We start from the raw sequence: 21,855 nt of genomic DNA, 5'->3' as shown, positions 1-21,855 counted from the left end.
CTTTATGGAAAGGTTTAGGATCCCAGGTTCTTTTGTAAAATTGTACTGGTTAAAGTATTAAATTGGGGTTGCCCTCTTTTCCGGGTATTATATACCATCTGATTTACTGTGAAATGGGCTGCTTATAAAACTCATTGTTAAAAAATTAGATGTATTAGAAGTGCTAGATTTTCTGTCTACAGATACATTCATAAGGGAATAAAAGTTGCAGGACACAAAATCAGTGTATGGAAACCTGTTGCACTCCTATACACTAATAATGAAGCAGCAGAAAGTGAAATTAGGAAAACAGTCTCATTTATAATTGCACCAAAAACAATAAAATATCTAGGAGTAAACTTAACCAAAGAGGTGAAAGACCTGTACTCTGAAAACCAAAAAACAATGATGAAGAAACTGAGGACAACACAAAGAAATGGAAAGACATTCTCTGCTCAAGGATTAGAAGAACAAATGTTGTTAAAATGTCTAACTACCCAGAGGAATCCACAGATTTAATGCAACCCCTATCAAAATACCAACTGCACAGAGCTAGAACAAACAGTCCTAAAATTTGTATGGACCATAAAAGACCTCAAATAGCCAAAGCAAACTGGTAGTTACCAGAGCAGAGGTGGGTTGGGGATACGGGGGACATAGGGAATGGGGATTAAGAGTGCACTCATCATGATGAAAACAAAAATTAAATGAAATGAGAAAAAAAAAGAAACATGCCTAGAAATAAGAAAGTAATAGTTCCAGTAGTTCACCCAAACCTTCTTTGGAAGTGAAATTATTACTTTCTATGGAAAAATTTTGTCATGGGGCTCAGTGAAAATGTCCAACATACTGACATTATAGTATGGAACTACTGTTCTTCCTCTGAAGGCTGTCTTCTGCTGGATTTGAAAATATTTACTACCAGATTTGAAAAATTTTTTTTCAGACTGATAAAATCCTTTCTAAATTAAGAACCATGGGCAAGGGGGAAGGGATAGCAGAAGATAAATTTTTAGCCTTTCTTTTGTGAGGGTGGGTGGGAGGTGAATAAACAGTACATATTCTCTTTTACTTTTGCACTTTCCTTTTCTCTTATAAGATATTTTAAGGGATAAAAGATAAATCAACTATCACAGATAAATTAATAATAAACAATGTAAGGTGAGCAAGATAAATGCATAAAAACAAGAGAAGCAGAGAAGATATCGATTGGAGAATGGGCAAATAAAATGTGATATATCCATACAATGGAATGTTATTTGGCAATAAAATAAAATTAAATACTGATACATGCTACAACATGGATTGAAAACATTTGCTAATAAAGAGGCCAGTCACAAAAGATTACATTGTATTATTCATTTTATGTGAAATGTCCAAAATAGTCCAATTCATAGGAACAGAAAGTCAATTAGTGTTTGTCTCAGGCTAGGGTATGATGGCTAAGAGGTGAAGGGTTTCTTCTTAGGATAATGAAAATACTCTATAACTGACTGTGGTGATGGATGCACAACTCTGTGAATACACTAAAAGCCATTGAACTGTACACTGTAAATGGGTGAATTTCATGGTATATGAATTATATCCCAATAAAAGTGTTGTGTTTTGGGGGGTTTTGTGTTTGTTTCTATAAAGAACCCAGCTTCTTCTGTCTTTTGCTTTGGCCATGGTAGTTCACTTCTTGTCCTTACTGGCTTCAATAGTACAAGATGGCTGCTGCAATTCCTTATACCAAGTACAGACCATAATGTCCAAAGCAAGAAAAAGCCTTCCCTTTGTCAGTGAAGATTTTTTTGGAAGGCCCCTGCAGACTTCTTCCACTTCTTACTAGTCAAAATCACTTACAGGGAGAATAGAAGTGCTAGGCTTGTTGATTAAAAAAGTCCTGAAGATCTTTCCTTAAAGCATATGGCCACCCCATATGTAAATAAAACTGCATTTGCTCTGGAGCCTGAGGACTTCAGAATTTAAGAAGGTGCTTCCTTTATGTTCACACTCCCTCAACTGGAATTCGTAGCAGCTAAACAAAACAATCGTTCCAATACTTATTAAAATGGTAAGGAAGACTTCATTCAAGATCATTGCAAAGGAGTCAACTCTATTACAGTTGTGGAGAGAGGTCGCTCAACTCTGAATACAACAAGAACCAGTGGGGATTTATAGCCACTGAGCTGGATCAGGAAGGGGGGTCACTGGATGCAAAATTAGTAAGAGGAGACATTAAGGGCAGGGGGATTCTTGCTCAAGGTAGCCCAGGGACTTAGACATCGTTAAGTGGGGGATGAGGAACTTTATCAGATATTAAGGGTTGATCAGGTAGCAAGGGTAGGGGCTTTCTTAACAAACTGACTCTGCAGGATTCTTGCTGAGACTGGGCTGTGTAGGCCTGGCCAGGACAGGCTGAAGCCTAGTCAAGAGGGCCTGGGGAAACCTAACTAACATTTAGTCAAGGAGAGAGTCTGTGTCATAGTGCACGTTTGATGTTTTTTTCATTCATTATTTCTCCCTTTTATCATTTGATTAAAAGCTGACAATTTATATCAAGTAAGTTTCATCAGGTCTTAATGCAGTTTAGGTTTTTCTTTAATTACTTTTTATTTCAAAAAGTATGATGTACACCTACTCACTAAAAAAAAAATTTAAGAAATAAATTTAACACATATTCTCTTCATTTTCTGCATTTCTTTAAATGAGATGTAGTGTCTAGTCTTTGTTATGTAATTTAGAGCTTGGACTAACAGTTTCAGTAAGGTAAGATTGTGAACACAAAAATTTTTTCAACTTCTACAAAACCTGAACTAGCTTAACCAAAATGCTGATCAGGACCTGCCATTCCACATAATTTGTTTAAGATAGTTTGAAAGCAAATCCTGCTCAGATAACTTAAAATATGACAATGCAGTGACAGTTTTAATTAGAATAAAATCAGAACAATTAACTTGTATAGTACATTTTAAAATGCACTCCTTTGCAGTCCCATTTTAAGAACCTAAGAAAAATCCTTACGTTTATTTGTTACATAGATATTTGGTTCTCTTTCTCGCAGGAAGCAAGGTCACAGTGATGGTTAAGTTACCAGGCTAATCCCAAGAGACTGTTTAGCCCATTATATAATTGAACTTTATAATATTAATATTAACCATAAGCCTTTCTAAACCAGTGATTAGAAAGAGTGCGGAACAGGAGGCTTGGGCTTTGACATCAGCAGCTTTTGGTTGTAATGAGGAAGGGGTGATATCAGTGGAGGGGACTCTGGCAGAAATAGTTTTCTCTTCAGGCAGGGAATGCATCTGAGACTGGGGGTACAGTGGTTGTATAATTTGTAAGTCTGCAATGGATGGTAAATGAATGTACCTTAAAAATACTCCAACTTGACATGTGTTTTTTGAAAGACTTATCACAGTAAATACAGCTCTTTAGTCAAACAAGCAGTTTATTAAAGTGGTTCAGTTACCATAGCAACGTATCTGGAATTTATAGCTCCTTATTTTGAGAGGACTTCATTTCACTCTCTGAGGCACTGAACCAAGGCTAAAGTTCTTAATGGCCTCCAGTCTCATTGCATGATGAATTTCTGTTGTTTGGAAAATTTATACATATAAAATGTAACTTGCAAAATCAGTCCTATGACTTCATAGTGGTGTGTGTCAATTTTAAATAGGTACTTTTCAATTTGGAAATGCCCCTCTTTAAAATTTTTTTTATTATTACCAGAGCTACATATGATCATAGTTTAATGAGGAAAAACAGCTATTTGAAAAAATAAGTCTTCTAAAGTTATTCCCCAGAGGCAACCATTTTCTGTTCTTTTAGCTGTTTTGTTTTTTCAGTATTTACTTCAAATCCCTCAGCAACATGTTTATATTGCTTCTTGGTTTGTATTACTGCTTGCTTTGTGATTTTAGCTGTCATCAATTATTTGAGTCTCTGCATATTTGAAAATGGCTTTATTCTACTTTTATAATTGATTTTTAATTTGGCTGGGTATAAATTCTTAGTTAGAAATAATTTTCTTTAGAATTACTAGTACTGATGTTGAGAAATCCAATGCACTTCAAAGCTTTTATTCTATTTTAATTCCTTTCCTCCACTCCCTGGAAGCTTATAGAATTATTTCTTTGTCCCCAGTGTTCTAAAATTTCATGATGATGGACCTTGCTCTAGGTCCATTTTCATCCATTGTGAAGGATCCTCAGAGGACCTATTCCATTTTCCATTTTGGAAACTCATGCCCTTAAGTTCTGTAAAACTTTTTTTATTTCTCTGATTATTTTCTTTCTCTGTTTTCTCTGTTGTTTCTAGAAACTTTATTATTTATGCATTGCCCTCTTGGCTTGGTCCTCTAATTTTCTTGTACTTTTATATTTACTCTATTATTTTTCATCTACTTCCTGGAAGATTTTTTCAGCTTCACAACCATAAATTTTTCATTTCTGCTATTATGCTTTTAATTTCCAAGAGTACTTCCCTCCCTTTCTTCTTTAATCATTCCTTTTTTGGAGCATCCTGTTGCTTTATAAATGTTATCTCTTCTAGTTACACTGCCTGGAAACTCTGTACATGGATATGGCTTGGAGACTATGGCCTTCAGTAAAGGGTAATCTGGCTGGATGTCTTATGGAGGAACCCTCAATATCAGTATCTTTAGTCTTTTCTTCCTGGCTTGTCTGATTCCCTAGAAAATAATCATTTTATATGATTCTGCTGTCCTGTGTAGAAGGCATAAGCCTCTTTATCTTTTGGGGGACATGGGAGGATAAGAAGGCTGAGGGAGAAGGCAGAGCTCAGCATTTATTATGTAACTTTTATTTAATCTCTCTGATATTGTAGAATAGTCTGCCATCAATGTGGGATTCCTTTATCCAGATACCTTCTGTTTTACCCTCTCCAGAAAATAAACCTCTTGCTTTCTGCGAGAGTAGGTTGGAGAAGTACTCTATCATGTGGAACGGGTACAGAGAGGATATAGATCAGTGTTGCACATAATCAACTACTTAAATATTCTTTGACCAATCCTCCTATTGTAGCCACACACCCCTCACTTCCCCTTGCATCATTTCCTAAGCCTTTTTTACATTACCATATTCTAACCCACATGCTTCTCAACTTTCCATATTGCCAACTTAGGAGCTGTCAGGTTGGCTAATCAATTACTAAACTAATTTTTAGTTTCCAAAGTTTTCTTTCTGTTTCTTTTTTAAGATTTATTTATTAGAGAGAAAATGCTCACACACACGAGTTGGGGGGGAGGGGTAGAGGGAGAGAATCTCAAGCAGATTCTCCGCTGAGCATAGAGCCCTCCGAGGGTCTCCATCTCATGATGCTGAGATCATGACCTGAGCCAAAATCAAGAGTCACTGCTGAACTGACTGAGCCACGCAGGCGCCCCTAATTTCCGAAGTTTTGTTGCTATTGATCCCTTTCCAGTTCTCTTTGTCTCTGTACGCCTTACTATACAGCATTGAGGGGGAGTCTAGGTCAAATATGTTCAGCCTGCTCTCCTTTCCCTAAGTTTCTAAATAATTAGTTTTTAACAGTTAAGAGACTATATCCATGTTTTAGATTTAATTGATGCTTTAAATTTAATTCCTATTTAATTCATCTCATATTCTCTTTCTTAATAGGAAAAGTCTTTTTAATCTGAGCTTTCTTTATTTTCTCCTTTCTACTTCACAGTTTCTTCATACATCCTCCTGTGTTCTCAGACCTCCCTCCTGTTCTCTGCATCCCACCACTCCAGCCTCTTCTACAAACTTCTCCATCCTGGAAACAAGTTAAATCCCCTCACTTTCCATTTCTCTTAGCCTGTCTACACATTAAATGGCCTGTTTTTAAACCTATGGAAGTTTCTTAGTTAAGAAACTGAATTAATCAACTTTCCTTAACCCTTAAGCTCCAGTCCCAGCTTTCTTATATTTTAGTTTTCTCTTTTAAAAAAAAAAAAAAGTTATTCATCCATTTCCACTTAGTCTTTTATATGAGCTTTTTTGAAAATTACTTTCTTTTTTTTTTATATTTTATTTTATTATGTTATGTTAGTCACCATACAATACATCATTAGTTTTTGATGTAGTGATTCACGATTCATTGTTTTCGTATAACACCCAGTGCTCCATGCAGTACGTGCCCTCCTTAATACCCATCACCAGGCTAACCCATCCCCCCACCCCCGTCCCCTCTAAAATCCTCAGATTGTTTCTCAGAGTCCATAGTCTCTCATGGTTCATCTCTCCCTCTGATTCCCCCCCTTCATTTTTCCCTTCCTTCTCCTAATGTCCTCCATGTTATTCCTTATGTTCCACAAATAAGTGAAACCATATGATAATTGACTTTCTCTGCTTGACTTATTTCACTTAACATAATCTCCTGCAGTCCCATCCATGTTGATGTAAAAGTTGGGTAGTCATCCTTTCTGATGGCTGAGTAATATTCCATTGTATATATGGACCACACCTTCTTTATCCATTCATCTATTGAAGGGCATCTGGGCTCTTTCCACAGTTTGGCTATTGTGGACATTGCTGCTATGAACATTGGGGTGCATATGGCCCTTCTTTTCTTTGTAAACAAAACCACCAACCCCTTTTTGGCCACAGCCTAATTGACTACCTATTTTCCATTGAAACCTTTTCTTCTCATTCTTGTCTTGTTCTTGTTTTACTTCTCAGAATTAATGGGATTTGTTTTTTCCCCTCTTGTGTCTGTTTTTCCCTTTTCCCCTTAGATGTGGGCCTCTATTTCCCTAGGTTACCTAGAGAACAAAGCAGGAAAGTTCACAAAAATTTTTGACTTTTGAAGTTTTTCTTCTTTGTTAAAGTGATGTGATTTTTTAATAAAGATTTATATGCCATTAATAAGGTTTAACTTTTAATATTTAGGCAGGTGCTGTAAAGGACTATATTAAGATGATGCTTCAGAATGATTCACTTAAATTTCTGGTTTTTGCTCATCATTTAAGCATGCTCCAAGCTTGCACAGAAGCAGTCATAGAAAACAAGGTATGTTATCATTTTTCTGTAAAATACTTTTTAGCATGCAGGTTGTTAATATACTAAACATCAATTGTAGTCTTGTAATTGAGGGTTCTTTTGGCCTTGTTTAAATGATGATATATTAATTATTATTAGATTTTTTCTTGCAAATTATACTAATATTATTATGTTTATTCAACTTTATCTTCTATTCCAGGCTTATAATTTTCCACCAATCTAATTATCTGGATTGATTAAAATATGCTGACTTGATAGGCTATATTGTGAATTCCATTATTGTTACTGGATATACCATTTGAGACTGGTGTAGGCAGTTAAAAATTACAATTTTTATTTACCTGCAAGTCAGTTTTAGAATATGGTGATGTCGAGGGGAAACAGAATGAATTCAGCCAATGTTAGTACCCAGCTGCAGTCATGCCTTTTAAACTGCCAGGCAGCATCCTCTGTAGAGTGTGATTTAGAGTAAGATTTAGTACAGGTGAGTTTCAAACAGATGGTCCAGGTACCCTCTCAGGTAAGCTCCCCAAACCTGCTGGCCTTACTGCATTTTCTTAGGTTCACCTAATACCCAGCAGTCTTATCAGTGACAGCATCTGCCATGTTTTCTTTCAGAGTTTAAACCTGTCATCTCTCTTTATGTGCTGAGGGCTTTTAGAGATGCTCAGAAACAGCCAGAAGAAATTTCCTGACAAATTGTGTGAACTTAATATACATGTTGGAGCAAAACCACTTGCCTATGTAGGTAGATTTTTTAAGTGGAGAAATTAAGCCATGTTTTTTAAAACTTTGTATACATTTTTGAGCGTTTGCCAGTATGTTTATTAACGTTACCAAAGAAGTAATTCTAGTGTTTCCTTCATAGAAAGATTTATGATAATAAAGTGCTACCTGTGAAAATGTGCTCTCGCATTGATTATCATATCGTATCTTTAAAATGCCTCTTGAGGAAGAGTTAAATTAACCTTAGAAATATTTTTTTAATGATTGGGCAATAAAATTAGATTCATAATATTTTCTTATTCTGATTCCATTAAGCTTAAAACTTTAAAACTACTGGGATCTATTCTAAGTATAGCAGTCATTCTCCCCAGTTCTGCTTTACTGATGTGTTTAGAATCCCGTTTAACATCAGTAACAGTTAAAAATGGTAGACAGTCATGGGTTGGAGGTGAATCTTTCCCAAACTCTCCCTAGGCTGACAATGTGTGTTTTCTTTAGAAAGACTGTTGGAAGATTTTACAATCTCCCTTATTGGATATTAGATGGCTCACTGAGCAATGTGTATCTGTTTGTGAAGACATAGAAAGTTAATATGGGACATTCTATTTAATGATTAACTTGACTATTTCCTTATGAAAGTGAATATTGGTATGTCTCAACTATATAAGGCTATGTTTTCCATAGAAGTGCATGTATAAATGAGACTATGTGAAATTCATGACTTAATACTGAATTTTAGAAAGTTGAGTAATGAGTTCTTTTTAGTTACCCTAACACACACTGATTGCTCCCTTTTTCTAACCCAAATCATTCCTAGAAGACAGCACTGTTGAGTTTAGCATTTAATGTTTCCCTACTTTTTAAAAATGTGTGTGAGTGTCTTGGTTCCCCAACTCAATGGAGGTGCCTTATCACATATTTCTGTTAAGTTTAGGAATGTGAAAAAAATGAATTCAAATGGTACACCAAAAAAGATATTTTCCCAGTTAATATTGGGATATTTCAGAAGTCAATGCACTACTCTTCATGAATCCGTAATAACATGGGTAAAATCCTCTTTCTCCCTTTTTCCCTGTCTGGCTTTATTTTTACTTTGGAATCAGTGAACCTGAAACTTTAAAGTTAGTTTGACCTATCATTTAAAGTTTACATGTGAATTTATACAGAATTTTACTGAAGACATTAGCTTAATTCAGTGATGATTTATGGAGCTCCTGTTATATACAAGGCATTGCACTTGGCATTGATGGTATGAGGATGAATTAGACATAAATCCTACCCTCAAGTAGATTAAAAGATTTAAAAATAGGGAATTGTTATAAGAAGCTATTAAGAAATTTGATTAAGATTCTTCTTATATAACATTTACTAACCTTTCATCGTAACCCATTTATATTTTGTTATTTTAAGCATAAAAATAAGGCATAAAACATATAAACTGAGATGGGTGCATAGGGGTTTTGCTAATTTTGCTATTTCCCTTGTTGATACTAGGCTCGCTACATTAGGATAGATGGAAGTGTTCCATCTTCAGAAAGAATACATCTAGTTAATCAGTTTCAAAAGGATCCTGATACTCGTGTGGCTATCCTAAGCATTCAGGCTGCTGGCCAGGTAAGAAATTCCATGTGTAAATTTGATAATGAAATGTCATTAAGATAATAAAAAGGTCATTAACCATAATTATAACTTTACATCAAGATAAAGGTGTAATAAATATTCTACTTTGGAGAGTGCTAGAAAGTATAATAGAAGGAGACCTCAAATCTTAAATTTTCAAGGAAAGAATTTCCTAGATGAATATAGTTAATTTGATGCTAATACTTTTCCAAGACCTTTTTTTTTTCTAACTTTGAATTTGCATAGAATTTTCCTTTCATTTCTTTTTTTTTTTTTTTTTTTTTAAAGATTTTATTTATTTGACAGAGAGAGATACAGTGAGAGAGGGAACACAAGCAGGGGGAGTGGGAGAGGGAGAAGCAGGCTTCCCGCGGAGCAGGGAGCCCGATGTGGGGCTCGATCCCAGGACCCTGGGATCATGACCTGAGCTGAAGGCAGATGCTTAACAACTGAGCCACCCAGGCGCCCCTCCTTTCATTTCTTATAGCACTTATACTTACTTGATTGGTTTCACCAGAGCCTGTGAGGTAAGGTGACCTCAGGGAAAAGAACTTTTTATGGAGCACCCCTGGTTTGACCCTTAGGATTGGGTTTGGCTGCAAGTAAATGAAAACCCAAATTAAGAATGACTCAAATACACAAAGTTTTACTCTTTCATGTAGACAGTCCAAGGTTAGCATGGTAGTTCCACAAAGTCCTTAGGGCTTAAGCGTCTCCTGGCTTTCTGCTTTACCACTCCTAGCAGGTATCTCTTTTTTAAGAGAGCTGCTAGAGTTCCTCCATCATATCTGTGATCCAGGCAGCTGACTGGAGAAAGTCATGCTGCATCTCATTCACCTGCAGTCAGCCCCATGGTTACAACTAACTTCAAGGGAAGCTGGGAAAAATAGCCTTTATTTTGTCTAGTCACACTAAAAATCAGGTGTTATGTTACAAAGAAATAAGAACTGAATAGCTCTTATGGAAGACAATGACAGTCTCTGCCTCACTGTGTAAGGGGGATCCTTCTGGACTTTTTTTTCCACTAACATTCTACAATATTTTGATGTAAATATCTAAGCCAGGATATTTAACATAGGGAAAAGTGATTGAACATATTTTCTGTGCATCCAACCTGATATATAGCATATCTCTAGACTCTGGAATCTGAACCAGGGCCAAAGATCTGCTTTTAGCCAGCTAATTGATGTCTATAAAATTGATTATAGAGAGAAGCTCCATGAGGATAAAGAAGTTCTAGAACTCACCAGGAGTTCTTACCAAAAGGAGGATTATCTCAATACTTCCCTCATGTTGGATTAAACCTCTAGTAGTCTAAGTTTTATATCTGTTAGAATATTCCAGCCAGAGAGAATGTCATCAAAAAGAGCTTAAAATTAGAAACGGAGCACTCATAGCATGGGAGAAGAAAAGTAGAAGGAAGCCAGGCAGGAGGATCTGGGAATGGCTTGATAAAAGACTTTCTGAAGTTAAGATTGTATAGGGCACCCATATTTTGTTCAAAGCTGTATTCCTGAGGACCTGGTATAATTCAAAACTCATATACTTGAACACTAGTATGTTCATAGGAATAAAGGAAAGTAGAAAGGGCTTTGTTCTTGGGGCATGTGAATCTTCCACTGTAGTTTAGTAGTATGTTAGAGGGATGTGGGTCTTGCCAGCATATTTCCCTTTTATTCTTGTATGGTCATATGATGCTTCTAACACACTTAAAGGTTTTCATCCCTCTTTAAATACTACTTGTTATTTTCCAGCATCATCTCTAATATTTTGTGGTGTTTCCTGTCCTAAATAGCAGCACAGTTTAGCTTGATGGTTGTTGGGCTTACCATGTTTTTATCACTTCTAACTTCTGTTCCAAAGTGATGGATCTTTAGTGAATTTTTCAGCTTGAGAACTTATGCCACTATTTAATGAATGCTGGTATGATGTCATTATGTGATATAAAAATATTTTAAGTTAAAGTAATATAAAAATAACAGCACAGCAGTCACAAAAGTCATTCACTGATGGAAGTTCCAGGGCATGTGAACACCAGTGTGGATTAGATGATTCTTTCAAAGGATGATAGGTATTTCTTTCAACCACATAACATCATTTATTACTGTGTGGCAATAGCTTAAGCATGGCTCACATTTCACCCAGCCTTTCAACTTTAAAATCATCCATTTTTGGAGACATTCTTAATTTGAGATTTGCATTATTTTTTGCATAGTGATTATACAACAAGACTTAGTTAATACTTACTAATGTCAAACTGTTTCAAACTGATGTAAAATGCAATTGCACAAAATAGTCAATTGTGTTATATATATATTGAGATAAAAGCCAGTAAACTTAAGGGTGTTTGAGATGTAACATGAGAAATTTCATAGGAAAAGAACAGTGTGACTGGAAACATGATTTTCTTGCTTTATAGAACAACACTATGAATTAAATGAATAGAGGAAGTCGTTGCTCTCTGCCTAGTTGCTATGGATACCATGTGTTAGAAATTATATTCTCATTTATAATGTATTGTATTAGATTTTCCAGTGGTAATGTGAATCCAGTCCTCATCAGAGGATAAAGTGATTTTGTTTATATATATATATCCATCAAACTGACTTTTGAAATATTGAAATACCTTTTAAATGTGTTTTTTGTAGTTTACCTGGCCATTTGCAATAAGCGGTCTTCATTTGCCTTTCATGAATTAAATTTTCTTAATTTGGCTTAAAACGAAAGATTGATTTATTTTTAAGTCCTTTAGCTTTCTCTTGTTCATTTAACATGTTCAGAAAGACTTTGTTATATCTGGCTGTATGTTACATTTTCAGTTTATTTGCATCTCAATTTCTTCACTTTATTGTGCTTAGGGTTTGACATTTACTGCTGCAACTCACGTTGTATTTGCTGAGTTGTATTGGGACCCTGGACATATAAAACAAGCAGAAGACCGGGCTCACCGAATTGGACAGTGCAGTTCTGTGAATATTCACTACCTTGTTGCAAATGGGACTCTGGACACCCTTATGTGGGGGATGTTGAATCGAAAGGTAAAGCTTCAATTCAAACCAGGTTACCAACTTATTCATTATGTAGAGCCTACGTAAGTTAAGAGACTGAGTTGTAGTGTTTTCGGGCAAAGGATATTCAAGTACACTAAGATAGTGGTGTTAATAGGGACCAAGGTTAGAAAAGTCTTCAGCTGGTAGTACCTTACTTATCCTTACTGGGAGAGATGTGCATTTACATGTGTTCTTCCTGTCTTCCAAGGCCTTCATCTACCATTTTAGAGGCCAGAAGAGGATGAGCTAGCAAGGAACCATAACAGTGTCAAACCCCAAGTCCTTTTTGTAAGCAAAGAATAAACCCTTACACAGAAGGATTGAGTTCTGGCTAATTTTGGACAAAGGACAGCCTGTACCTGGACCCCAGAAAGGGTAGGAGGGATGTCGCTTGTTCTATCCACTCAACTGTCCCTTCTCCTCCCCAACCTGGAGGGGTATTCATAGAAAGGATTTGACTAATTGTTAGAGGATGTTTTTCAAGCCCTGAATATATATATTCAAAATGACCAATCATGTGGGTTCAGTTTCAAAGTTTATAAATATAAGAATAAAAGTTTTTATGAGAAAAGAAAATAGTATAACTTCTCTGGTTAGACATTTACCTCCTTAAGTATAGGAATCACCGACTTGGTAATTTGGTTGTAATTTTGAAATATTTTATTACTAAGGTCCATGACAGGTTGAAACACTAAGAGTTTCTTTAGTGAATTGCTTGTGGTTTAAATGCAAAATCAGGTCACTGCTTAGTAAGTATCAGCTGTGAGAGAACTTTTGTAAAATTCATATGCTTCTTCATCTTACAGACACAAGTTACAGGGAGCACATTGAATGGTAGGAAGGAACAACTTCAGGCTGAGGAAGGTGATAAGGAAAAATGGGACTTCCTGCAGTTTGCTGAAGCTTGGAATCCAAATGAAAGCTGTGAAGAGCTCAGGAATGAAATTTTGTTCACTCACGTAAGATTATATGACAAATTCTTTTCTTTTTTAATTTTTTAATATCCTAAAACTATAACTTTATCATATATTTTTTAAATAGCAAATTTTAATTGTGCTGTTAAAAGGAGCTTCCACATAAAGCTGGAAAACCTCTTAGAGCCACCAGATGACATTACAAGGAGGCTGCACCAGTGGCTTGTATCTTCCAACAGTTAATGCCAGTGTTCACTGTTCTCCTTAGAAAAGGAAGCTCAATAGAATCCAGCCTTCAGAAGAAAACGTAGATGGCTGTATGTACAATCCAGAGGACAGGGGAAAATGTATTAAATTTACCACAAAGTGTAACACAGACAGGTCACAGATCTAAAGATATTGGCATTACAATGTCCAAAGTGTATAAGAATTTATACAATTTAATTAGTAAAATACAAACCAACAGAAAAATAGGCCAAGAATGTGAACATTAGAGGACACCTGAATAGCCAAGAAGCATGGAAGGAAGCTCTTCCTCACTAAATTAAGGCAAACTGTAAAGGCACATTTTTCCCTTGACAATTATTAAGTAATCTGTGGTGTGGTACTTTGAGATTATGTGGCTGTCGTGTGTCCAAAACTTTTCATCTGATGGACTTAGCATTCACTCTGATCTTTGTCTGAATCAGTTTTAAATTAGTGGTTTTTCTAATTCTATCTTTGCTTCTATATTTATTAGCTGGCATTTTTCTGTAAAGATGAACTTTATTTTTCCTTATTTAAAAAAAATATCACTAGAACTTGGGGATTCTGTTACTATTAATGTATTATAATTCCTCACTTTTTTCCTTTGTTTTTCTTAAGATCTGGCTTATAGAGGCACCTTTCTTTCTTTTCTTTCTTTCTTTTTTTAAAGCAAGTCCCTACATCGCTCTGAATGCTTTCTAGCTTTCTGATAAACAATTTGAGATTGACCTTGTGTTTTCTTTGCCCCAGACCTGGAACCAGCATTTCTTTAAGGATTCCTGATTCCTTTAACTGGGGAATGATACTTAGAAATCAGGATTTTTTTTTATTGCTCTGGGTATCATTACTTCTGAGCTATTTTCAGTGTATAGAGTGATCTATACACATATACATTTTTGCGTGGATAGGTTAATATGTATATATGTGTATATGTGTGCATTTTTAGTTCGTAAGCTCACTCTAATACTCCAATTCAAATTCAGCACCACCAGGTTCTTTTTCACCTTCTCCTTATATCTATGCAAAAATAAGTATTTATGTTTCCTTTATCCAACAGTAAGAACTCTGGTTCCTGACATCATCATCATATTTGCTCAGTGGCTCTGTCCTTCCATACATGCAAAATACTTGTAAAATAACTACACTAATACCATATTTTACACCTACTAGATTGGCAACAATGAAAATACTTGACATACCAAAAATGTTAGGAACATTTCATATACCAAACTCTTCATATACTGCTGGGTAGGAGTATAAATTGTTGTAACTCCTTTGAAGAGCAGTTAGGCAATATCTGGTAAAGTGGGAAATGCCTTCCAACCAAACCATTCCATTTCTAGGAATATATTCTTACCCATGGGTATAAGGATACGTGTACAAGGATGTTTATTGAATCAGTTTCTGGAATGCCAAAGATTGGAAACAACGAAAATACTCATCAGTAGGAGATGGACTACTTAAATTGTCTTAAGAAGGGCGCCTGGGTGGCTCAGTTGGTTAAGCGTCTGCCTTCAGCTCAGGTCATGATCCTGGGGTCCTGGGATCCAGCCCTGCATCGGGCTCCCTACTCGGTGGGGAGCCTGCTTCTCCCTCTCCTTCTCCCTCTCCCCTCTGCTCATGCTTGTGCTCTCTCTCAAATAAATAAATAAAATCTTAAAAAATAAAAAAATTTTAAAAATAGTAATAAGATACCATTTAGAAGTTAACATGAATAAATTAGATTTATATGTTTTAACATGATTAGATTTTGAAAGCATAATGTTATTTTTTAAATGCATAGCACATACACACAAATAATATTAGGTATTTTATGAATATATATGTATATTTAATCAAATATATAAACATAGATTGGAAGAACACATATTAAACTTGTAATATTGATTTTATCTGGAAGGAGAATGGGTCTGGGGAAGAGTAAAAAATTTAATAGCAACTTCAATAGAACTATTTTACTTTAAAAAAGAATAGGAAGTAAACCTTACAGTATTAGTATTTGTAAATCTTGAATGGTGGGTATGTCTCTGTATAATAACAAATACTATCACAGGCCATATATAACTGAATAAGAAATTATACATTAGAAAAGCTTATAGTCATTCAGACTGTCTGGGTTTTTTTTCCCCTAACCCTTTTGGTGCAATCTGGTGTGAGAGTTAGGGGGAGTTTTTATTTTTTTTTTAATTTGAGTATAGTTGACACACAGTGTTAGAGGTGTACAAAATACAGTTTTAGGGGGCGCCTGAGTGGCTCAGTCGTTAAGCGTCTGCTTTCGGCTCAGGTCATGATCCCAGGATCCTGGGATCGAGCCCCACATCAGGCTCCCTGCTCGGTGGGAAGCCTGCTTCTCCCTCTCCCACTTCCCCTGCTTCTGTTCCCTCTCTGTCTCTCTCTGTCCTATAAATAAATAAATAAATAAAATCTTAAAAAAAAAAAATACAGTTTTAGGTTTACAAAACAGTGATTTGAAAACTTTATGCATTATGCTATGTTCTCCACAAGTGTAGCTATCTGTCCCCATGCATTTTTATTATAGTATCATTGACTATTTTCATTATGCTGTGCCTTTTATTCTTGTGACTTACTCATTCCATATAGGGGGGTTTAATTTTAATTTTTGAAAGAATTGATCATATAGGAATAAAATTAAAGTCTACAAAGTTTAGTTCCATAGGAAGAAACAATGTTTTTTATGTGAAATCTTACTAAATTTTTTAGGTATCTTATTTAGAGCTAGTACTTTTCTTTTTTTTTAGGATACTAGAATACCATTCTGTCAAATATTGCTAAAAAAAAAAAGAAATGGATTACTTCTAAGACTTTTTTCTTTTGTTTAACAAACTACTTTCCTGGGGCGCCTGGGTGGCTCAGTTGGTTAAGCGTCTGCCTTCAGCTCAGGTCATGATCCCAGAGTCCTGGGATCGAGCTCTGCATGGGGCTTTCTGCTCGGTGGGAAGCCTGCTTCTCTCTCTCCCACTCCCCCTGCTTATGTTCCATCTCTCTCTCTCTCTCTCTCTAATACATAAATAAAATCTTAAAAAAATAAAATAAAATAAAAAAAGACTTTCCTTTTGGTGGTGTTTATAATTTTGGTCTATAAAAAAATCAATAGGTATTTAAAATCCTAGGTATTTTAAAAATACATAACTAAAATTATGATTTGTAGCTGTTTGTTCTCTAAAACTTTCTAATTATAGAATTATGTTTCAGGGTTCATTTTTAGGATATTAAGAATTTGAAATGTGGGGCACCTGGGTGGCTCAGTCGTCAAGCGTCTGCCTCTGGCTCAGGTCATGATCCCAGGGTCCTGGGATCGAGCCCCGCATCGGGCTCCCTGCTCCGCGGGAAGCCTGCTTCTCCCTCTCCCACTCCCCCTGCTTGTGTTCCCTCTCTTGCTGTGTCTCTCTCTGTCAAATAAATAAATAAAATCTTTAAAAAAAAAAAAAGAATTTGAAGTGCATCTTCCCATGAGTATGCATGTTTATTGTTTTTAAGTGTATCTGAAGAAGAACATATATCTGTGTACAAAATTTCTTAAAACTCACCCAATCACCTTTACCAAATCTTTCTTTTATGAATCAGGTGTTTTTCTTTCACAGTTCAGTATTACCTTGCACAGATATTTCAATGCATGTCAATTTTTTTAACAGCAAATATTTATTTTTTTATTTTTTACTGAGGTCAAGTTGGTAAATAACATTGTTTCAGATGTACAACATAATAGTTCAATTTTTGTATACACTACAAAGTGATTTCCACAGTAAGTCTCGTACTCACAGTCACCATACAATTAACCCCCTTTACCCATTTCAGCCAAGCCCCAACTCCCTTCCCCTCTAATAACCACCACTGTGTTCTCTGTATCTGTGAGCTTGGTTTGGTTTAGTTTGATTTGGTTTAGTTTGATTTGGTTTTTTAGACTCCACACATAAGTGAAATCATATGGTATTTGTCTTTCTCTGCCCAATTTTTTCACTTAGCATAATACCTTCAAGGTCCATTCATGTTGCAATGGCAAGAATTCCTTTTTTATAGCTGGGGACTAGTCAGTGAATAGATATATACAATACATTTTCTTTATACATTCATTCATCATTTCTTCCTTATCTTGGCTATTGTAAATAATGTTGCAATGAGTATAGGATTGCAATATATCTTCTTGAATTAGTGTTTTTGTTTCTTTGGATAAATGCCCAGAAGTGGAATAGTTGAATCATATGGTAGTTCTATTTTTAATTTTTTTAGTACTCTCCTTACTGTTTTCCATAGTAGCTCTACCAGTTTACATTCCCACCAACAGTACACATTGTTCCCTTTTTTCCACATCCTCACCAACACTTTTTGTTTCTTATCTTTTTGATAATAGCCATTCTAACTGGTGTGAGGTGATATCTCATTGTGATTTTGATTTGTATTTCCCTGATAATTAGTGATATTGAACATCTTGTTATGTGCCTCTTGGCCATCTATATCTTTTTTATTTTTCTTCATCTGTATGTCTTCTTTGGAAAAATATCTCTTTAAATTTCCTGCCCATTTTTTAATTATATTGCTTGTTTTTCTGCTATTGATTGTTTGAGTTCTTTATATATTTGTGATATTAACCCCTTATTAGATATATGATTTACAGATATATTTTCCTATTTAATAGGTTGCCTTTTTATTTTGTTGATGGTTTCCTTCACTGTGCAAAAGCTTTTCAGTTTGATGTAGCCCTGCTTATTTATTTTTGCTTTTGTTGCCTCTGCTTTGGAGTCAGATCCAAAAATTCAGCTCCATGACCAATGTCAAGTATCTTACTGCTTATGTTTTCTTATAGTTTTATGGTTTCAGGTCTTACATTCAACTCTTTAATCGATTTTGAGTTAATTTTTGTGCATGGTGTAAAATAGTAGTCTAGTTTCATTCTTTCATATGTGGTTGTGCAGTTTTCCTAACACCATTTATTGAAGATACTGTTCTCTCCTCATAGTATGGACTTAGCGTTTTTGTGGTAAATTAGTTGACCATAGATGTGTGGGTTTTTATCTGTGCTCTCTATTCCATTGATCTATGTGTCTGTTTTTATGCCAATACCATACTGTCTTGGTTACTATAGCTTTATACTATAGTTTGAAATTAGGGTGCCTGCTACCTCCACCTTTGTTCTTCTATCTCAAGATTGCTTTAGTTATGTGAGGTCTTTTGTGGTCCCATACAAATTTTAGGATTATTTGTTCTGGTTCCATGAAAAACTCCAGTGGGATTTGATATGGATGCATTAGACCTCTAGATTGCTTTTGATATTATTAATCTTTCAATCCATGAGCACAGAATACCTTCCAATTTATTTGTATCTTCTTCAGTTTCTTTCATTAGTGTCTTACTAGTTTTCAGTATACAGGCCTTTCCTGTCCATGGATAAATTTATTCATAGGTATTTTATTCTATTTGGTGCAATTGTAAATGGAATTTTTTTTTTCTTATTTCTCTTTCTGATAGTTCATTAGTAATGGACAGAAATGCAATGTTTGTGTATATTAATTTTGTATTCTCCTACTTTACTGAATTCATTTATTAGTTCTAACCATTTTTTGATGGAGTCTAGGGCTTTATGTGTATAGTATCATGTCATCTACAAATAGTGACAATTTTATTTCTTCCTTTGTGATTTAGATGACTTTTCTTGTCTGATGGCTGCAGCTGGGAATTATAATACTATGTTGAATAAAAGTGGCAAGAGTGGGCATTCTTGTCTTGTTCCTACTCTGAAGAGGAAGAACTTTTTCAACTTTTCCCCATTGAGTATGATGTTAACTGTGGGTTTTTCATATATGGCCTTTATTAAATTGAGGTACTTGCCCTTTGTTGAGAGATTTTATCATAAATGAATATTAGATTTTGTCAAATGCTTTTTTCTACATTTATTGAGATTATTTTTATCATTTGGTTTGTTAATGTAGCATAGTTATTAATTTGTGGGTGTTGAACCATTCCTGCATCCCTGGAATAAATCCTACTTGATCATCATGTATCATCCTTTTAATGTATTATTGAATTCTGTTTGCTAATATCTTAATGAGGATTTTTGCATCTATGATCTTTGGGGATATTGGCCTGTAATTTTTTTTTTCTGTCATGTACTTGTCTGGTTTTAGTATCAGGGTAATGCTGGCCTCATAAAATGTATTTGGGAGCATTTCCTTCTCTTTAGTTTTTGGAAGAGTTTGACAAGTATGTTATTAAATCTTCTTAAATGTTTGGTAGAATTCATCAGTGAAGCCATCTCTTCCTAGACTTTAGTTTGTTGGGAATTTTATAATTTCTGATTCAATCACTTCATTATTAGTCATATGTCTACTCAGATTTTCTATTTCTTCATGGTTCAATCTTAGAAGATTGTATGTTTCTAGGACTTTATCCACTTCTTGTAGGTTGTACAAGTTGTTGGCCTATAATTATTCATAATAGTCTCTTATGATCATTTGTATTTCCCTGGTAACAGTTATGACTTCTCCTCTCATTCCCGATTTTATGTGAGCCCTCTCTCTCTTTTTCTTGAGTCTAGCTAGAGGTTTGTCAATTTTGTATACCTTTTCAAGAAAACAACTTTTTGGGGGGTGCCTGGGTTCAGTCATTAAGCGTCTGCCTTTGGCTCAGATCATGGTCCCAGGGCCCAGGGTCCTGGGATCGAGCCCCACTTTGGGCTCCCTGCTCAGCAGGAAGCCTGCTTCTCCCTCTCCCACTCCCCCTGCTTGTGTTCCCTCTCTTGCTGTGTCTCTCTCTGTCAAATAAATAAATAAAAAATCTTTAAAAAAAAAAAAAAAAACCAACTCTTTGTTTCATTAATCTTTTCTGTTGTTTTTTTTTTAAGTCTCTATTTCATTTATTTCACTCTGATCTTTATTATTTCCTTCCTTTTAACATTATTTCCTTCTTTCCTTTGGGCTTTGTTTGTTCTTTTTCTAGTTCCTTTCTTTATTATTATTATGTTTTGTTAGTCACTATACAGTACATCATTAGTTTTTGATGTAGTGTTCCATGATTCATTATTTGCATATAACACCCAGTACTCATTGCAGTACGTTCCTTTAGGTGTTCCTTTAGATTGTTTGAGATTTTTCTTGTTTCTTTTGGTAGGCCTGTATTGCTATGAACTTCCTTCCCTCTTAGCACCTCCTATGCTGCATTCTATACATTTTGTTGTATTTATAGATATATTGACATATAGATAAGACATATTTCTGTTTTCATTGTCTCATGGTATTTTTTTTATTTCCTCTTTGATTTCTTCATTGGCCCTTGGTTCTTTAGTAGTATGTTGTTTAATATCCACCCATTTGTGATTTTTTTCCAGTTTTCTGTTTGTAATATATTTCTAGTTTCATACCATTTTGATTGGAAAAGATGTTTGGTATGATTTCAGTCTTCTTAAATTGATTGAAACCTGTTTTGTGGCCTAACATGTGATCTGTCCTGGAGAATGCTCCATGTGTACTTGAGAGGAATGTATTCTGCTGCCTTTGGTTGGAATGTTCTGTATATATCTTTAAAGACCATCTGATCTGGGGTGCCTGGATGGCTCAGTCACTCTTGATTTTGGCACAGGTCATGATCTCAGGGCCATGGGATCAAGTCCCATGTTGGGGCTCTGTGCTGGGTGTGGAGCCTGCTTGAAATTCTCTTTCTCCCTCTCCCTCTGCCCACCTCCCTGCTCGTGCTCTCTCCCATTCTGTCTCTCAAGAAAAAATTAAAAAAAATAAAAAAGACCATCTGACCTAGTGTGTCATTTAAGGCCAATGTTCCCTTATTGGTTTCCTGTCTAAATGATCTATCCAATTGTATAAGTGTGGTATTAAAGTCCCCTACTATTATTGTATTGCTGTCAATTTCTTACTTTAGGTTTATTATTATTGGCTTTATATATTTTGGTCCTCCTTTGTTGGGTGCATAAATATTCACAAATGTTATATCTTCTTGTAGGATTGACCCCTTTATCATTATGTGATACCTTTCTTTTTCTTTTTCTTATATTACAGTCTTTGTTTTAAAGCCTCTTTTGTCTGGTACAAGTGTAGCCAAACCAGCATTCTTTTAGTTTCCGTATCTGTGGAATGTATTTTTCTATTCCTTCACTTCCAGTCGTGTGTGTCCTTAGATCTGCAGTGAGTCTTGTTTTTTCGTCCATTCAGCCACTCTTTGTCTTTTGACTGGAGGATGTAGTCCATTTATTTATAGTAATTATTGATAGGTATGTACTTATTGCCATTTTATTAATTTTCCTTTTTTTTTTTTTTAAGATTTTATTTATTTGACAGAGAGAGAGACAGTGAGAGAGGGAACACAAGC

At 35.3% G+C, this 21,855-nt stretch overlaps 1 protein-coding gene across 4 annotated transcripts in view; it reads left to right on the top strand.

Moving 5' to 3' along the window:
- Nucleotides 1-21,855, top strand: part of ZRANB3 (zinc finger RANBP2-type containing 3) — a 309,431-nt gene that overhangs the window by 236,585 nt on the left and 50,991 nt on the right. For all 4 annotated transcript variants that reach the window (XM_078070719.1, XM_078070718.1, XM_078070720.1 and 1 more), the window contains 4 exons: nt 6,858-6,977; nt 9,189-9,308; nt 12,173-12,352; nt 13,171-13,323. In XM_078070719.1, the coding sequence (XP_077926845.1) occupies nt 6,858-6,977; nt 9,189-9,308; nt 12,173-12,352; nt 13,171-13,323 (573 nt within the window). The remainder of the gene's footprint in view (nt 1-6,857; nt 6,978-9,188; nt 9,309-12,172; nt 12,353-13,170; nt 13,324-21,855) is intronic.

This window comes from Halichoerus grypus, chromosome 4 (assembly GCF_964656455.1).
Source record: "Halichoerus grypus chromosome 4, mHalGry1.hap1.1, whole genome shotgun sequence".
NCBI classification, from domain to species: domain Eukaryota; kingdom Metazoa; phylum Chordata; class Mammalia; order Carnivora; family Phocidae; genus Halichoerus; species Halichoerus grypus.
Note: the sequence above shows the minus strand (reverse complement) of the source record. Positions and strands in the feature narration are given on the sequence as shown.